This window comes from Triticum urartu, chromosome 4A (genome assembly GCF_056163025.1).
Source record: "Triticum urartu cultivar PI428250 chromosome 4A, HENAU_Tu73, whole genome shotgun sequence".
NCBI classification, from domain to species: Eukaryota; Viridiplantae; Streptophyta; class Magnoliopsida; order Poales; family Poaceae; genus Triticum; species Triticum urartu.
The window spans coordinates 35,390,005-35,394,827 of record NC_141876.1 but is presented as its reverse complement, the minus strand read 5'-3'; the positions used below and the strand labels follow the sequence as shown (position 1 = coordinate 35,394,827).

General features: G+C 53.9%; 1 protein-coding gene across 1 annotated transcript; it reads right to left on the bottom strand.

The window, feature by feature from the left end:
* Positions 1 to 2,021: 2,021 nt before the first annotated feature.
* Positions 2,022 to 4,177, bottom strand: LOC125550461 (GRAS family transcription factor). The gene has a single exon (XM_048713460.2). The coding sequence runs from the start codon at positions 4,061 to 4,063 to the stop codon at positions 2,420 to 2,422; it is 1,644 nt and encodes a 547-aa protein (XP_048569417.2). The 5' UTR covers positions 4,064 to 4,177; the 3' UTR covers positions 2,022 to 2,419.
* Positions 4,178 to 4,823: the final 646 nt, after the last annotated feature.

Genomic DNA, 4,823 nt, shown 5'->3' with positions numbered 1-4,823 from the left:
GTCCCGCTAAAGCCAGACCGAGACAGCCAGCATTGCACGATGCGTCTACCGCTCTTTACCACTATCTTATCCAGTACTGCCACTGGAGACACGAACACAAACGTAGTGGCTCTCAGCTTTCCGACGTAGATGTACACTCCCAGTGGGGAGCACCAGGAGACCAGCACCACTGCCCGCACGGATCCACTCGAATCAGCGGCAACGTCAAGCCGGCCGGTCAAGGAGATGTTGATGATGATGATAACAGCCGCAGTTGGCCGACTAGTCGGCCGGCCACTCTTGTTGGAGTTCTCCACGCAAATCAAATCGGAGTGCAGGCCATTTTGGACGCCTTGCTGCGACAACTCCAAGTGGCCGCGAGATCCATAGAGGGTGGGTACATGCGCAACCCAGAGTCAAGATCGTGGCCACACCCAGCACTCACCCTAGAAAAAGACTCTCAAGTTGCAGTGCACTTCTGCAGTTCCTTTTTGGAAATCAGATGAGCCAATCTGCCCAAAACATGAATTTTAGTTTTAGAGCAGGTAAATCACCAGGACACTGAAAAATGGGTACTGTAACTGTTATTGGCCATGCCATATTTAGAATTCTGCAACTGTTTATTGGCCATGCTATATTTAGAATTCCTTGCTTGAGAGAGTCGGGACAGGGCAACGCTAGCTGTAAATCTTGACCATTAGCAATTTGGTTGGTCAAAAGGCCAACCAGGCAACTGCAGTAGTTCAAGAAACCGAAAGAACCTGAAAACAACAGCAGGTGTGGGCGTGTGCAATCTCGAGAGTTCAGATGGCCAAAAGGCAAAAGCCGGTCAAAGATAAGAACAAGTTAAAAGCTCCGGAAGAAGAGGCAAAGCAGGTGTTAAAAAAAGATGCTACCTTCTAGGTCAAGATAAATTTTCTAACGCCTTGTAATAAGATGTGACAGCTTGCATCATCAACAAAGAAATGTAACAGAGTGCTAGAGTAACATCAGTTCACACTATGGAGCGCATCAAAATAAGCTGTTGAGTGGGAAAAAATGTGCTTTGCCAAGAATGAAAGTTATCTAAAGCTCTCTAAAAAAAAGTCATCTAAAGTTAGAGCATGTTTATTCAGATACAAGTCCAGGGAGAAAATAGTTCCAAGACATAATTTATCAAAGCAAACAGTTGAATGGAAACATTTGTTATACATATACAGTAATATACATAATACTTTCTGAGACATAACTGACAACGCTATGTTTGCTTTGATTGATTCGCTACGAAGGAAATGTGCAGCTACTGAATTGCACATTTGCAAACCTCCAATTGCAGTGCTAAATACAGTATACAGTGTACAGCTTGACAAGTTACAGTCAAGTCAATACATTGTAAGAAAACAACTAATGAAAAATACAGAGGTCACCTTGATTGATTGGCTACAATGGAAATGCACGACTACGATGGAGATCACCAGGGTTTGACGACAAAACCCCGAATTAGCTCACGCAAGGACAAATTCAGCCTGGCTACCTACTCAGATAAAACGACAACTTCAAACTGAGAACTACTTATAGAGCTTCATAACAGAACATGGAAAGAAGAGTTCAGAAGCTGCAAAGGAGGCTTGACTTGCTATATATACAGAGTATACATACAGTAAAGGAGTTGCAAATGAGACATACCAGAGTAATATATACAGTATACGATGAGAGAATACTTTTCAAGACATAACTGACAATACCACATTTGCCTTGATTGATTTGCTGCTAAGGAAATGTGCAAGTACAATGGTTATGCACGACTAGAATGGAGATCACTGGGGATTGACGGCAAAACCCAAAATTAGCTCATGGAAGAACAAATTCAGCCTGGCTACCTACTCAGATAAAAGATAAAACGGCAACTTCAAATTGAGGACTACTCTCTCCGTCCCATTATATAAGAGCATTTTTTACACTAGCGTTTCATAACAGAACATGGAAAGGGGGGTTCAGAAGCTGCAGAGACTTAACTTGGAAATGTAGATGGAGGAACTATCATCCACATCTTGACAGCAATATTACCAGCAACACATAGGAGTAGCAATTTTCAATTTCATGTGCAGCATAAATAACAACATCAATTACCATAATCCAAAAATCATAGTATGAGCGATGATAAATCTCCCCCTAAAGGCCTACTACATAGCATGCTCTAAATCCATATACAATTAGCACTACATTTGGTCTACTACTTAACCCCAGCTATAATAACATGCTGCAAAACAGGCATCTGACAAGCTAGTAGTTCAACTAAATTTCCTCCTCCTAGCCATTACCATGTAATAATAATTCGAAATCCTAAATAAATAAACAGAGCTTTTTTTTCAAGGGAGGGATGAAACTAGGAGTACAAATTACAAAAGCTTCAGGGAGAACGATCTGCTGCTAACCATTAATTAATTTCGGAAGGAAGGGGTCACCGCCAGGCGGAGACGGTGAGCAGAGGCCGCTTCTCCCACGCGAGCGAGAGGAACGCCGGCGGCAGCTGGACGAGCGAATACTTGTACTTGGCATCGTAGTCCCAGAGCAGGAGCTCGGCCTGGCTCTCGGCGTAGTTGCTGAGGCGGACGGGCTGGAAGCCGCACCACTCCATGAGCGCCTGCCACTCGGCGCTGCCGGCCATCCTGTCGGTCCTGTCGGCGCCCTCGGGCGGCCCGACGGCCCTGCGGATGCGCTCCCCGAACATGCTCCGCTCCAGCGTCGCCCTGTCCTCGGAGTCCCGCGCCATCGCCACGTCCAGCGACTCGAACACCGCCCGGTAGTAGCTGAGCGCGCTGGCGAATCGGTCGACGAAGCCGGCGCGGTTGAGGCTCACCTCGTACTCCCCGAGGGTGACCACCGCCGGGCCGAGCGATTTGGCGAGGCGGAGGAGTCGCCGCACCGGCTCGTCGGAGTCGCCGAGCAGGTGGTAGAGCTGGAGCATGAAGTTGACGGCCACGACCTCGTCGGGGTCGACCGAGAAGTCGGACCGGTCGAGCTCGTGCACCGGCCGGAGCAACGGGACAAACTCGAAGTCCACCCCGAGAAGCTGCGCGAAGTCGCGGAGGCGCGCGCTGGTGGCGGCCAGGGACGCCGCGGGGTGCGGCCCCAGGTACGGCGAGGGGACGCCGGAGATGCGAATCCGAGACGGCTTCCCCTCGGGGCGCGTGGCCAGCGCCTGGAGGAGCGCCGCCCACTGGATGCCCTGCACGATGCCGAAGTCGACGATGTGGATCTTGGTCGCCGCGCCCGTGGCCTCCAGGATGGCCTGGTTGGCGGTGAGGTGCGCGAACTTGGAGTAGGGGCAGGCGTCGTTGAGCGTCTTGTAGCAGAGCGTGACCTCGTCGGAGGCGAGCCGCGCGTCGGACGCCGTATCGAGTTGCGCCGCGCCGCCGCAGGCGAGGCGGCGAGCGAGCGCGTCGGAGAAGTAGAAGGCCACGCGCTCCGCGGGGTCCCCGGACTCGGTGGCCGCGGCGCGGACCTTGGCGAGCTCCGCGGCGGCGAGGCCTGGGCTGGCCGCCGCGGCGCGGGAGCAGGCGAGGAGGGACTGGAGGATGGGGGCGGAGCAGGACGCGTCGGCTGAGCCCGGGGAAGAACACGCCGCCTGCGCCGTGGCGGCGACCGGGGGGAGCGCGGCCGGCGCATTCTCGTCCCGCGCGACGGCCTCCGCCTCGGCCTCGGCCGGGGGCGGGGTGGTGAAGATGAGGCGGTCGAGGTCCGAGTCCTGGAACACGGGGGCGTCGCCTATGAGGCTCTCCATCCACACGTCGGAGTCGAAGTCCGCGCCGGCGGCGAGGTCGGAGAAAACGGCATCCGCGGCGGACGCCCCGAAGACGTCGGAGAAGAAGTTCTCTCCCTGGGGCCAGGCCGCGGACCCGGCGGCCCCGAACGGCAGCGAGCCCGGGATCTGCGCGTGCGGGGGCGCGGGGGCGGGCGGCATCGGCATGGGCGGCGGGGCGAGGTGGTGGTGGTGGTGGTGGTGGTGGTGCCGCTGCTGCTGCTGGTTGTGCTGCTGCTGCTGCTGGATCACCTGCTGCGCGATGGCCATGAGGTTGCCGCTGTCGGCGCACATGTACGCCATGCCCTCCTCCGCCCGGCCGGTCTGCGGGGTGGGAGAGTCGCGGGGGCGCTCGCCGGTGAATCGGGGCGGGTTTGGGGGGAGGAATTGGGAGGGGAGGGGAGGGGAGGGAAGGGGGGCGGCGGAGGAGAGCGGCAGGGGGATTTAAAACAGTGGGGCGTGGCCACTGTGATGGCAGTGGCAGAGGGCACGCTCACACTGTGTGGGGCGCAATGACGGGGGTGCCCTCGGGGTGTACTACTGGACTGTACTGGTCTTGTTGGCACTTGGATGGAGGTCGGTGACCCCAAACGGTAAGATGGGAGGGAGAAAGCGTGGGGGGCTTGAACTGCGGCGTTCAGGTGGGAGGATCTTCTGTGGAGTACAACTTTATAGTCTCTAAGACTGCTCACAGTAGGGAGTAACATAGAGTAGTAATTTGCCGATGTTAGAGCAAGTCTAGTAGAGCCCTCAAAACCCTAAAAATAACTGATTAGTACAATCACATATTAGTACAATCTCGTTCAATAAGTTTCAGGACCTCCTCTGGATCAGAACAAATCCAAACCATAGTTCGGCGTTGCAACCTATCAAAATTAGCCAAGGCATGACTAGCAGTATTACAGTTCCGACGAGTATGGGCAATGCAAGAATCTCTCTGTCCCAGATTACTAATAATCTCTCTAATAATAGCATGATGGGTTTTCCCCATGGACTATGTGTTAAGTCTGACGGGCGAAGTGGTCGTATTGCACTGTGGTCGAAGAAAGAAATTTGTGTGAGC

Bases quoted from the DNA above. Each gene is read 5' to 3' on its own strand.
- LOC125550461 (XM_048713460.2), bottom strand. From the start codon at position 4,063: ATGGCGTACATGTGCGCCGACAGCGGCAACCTCATGGCCATCGCGCAG.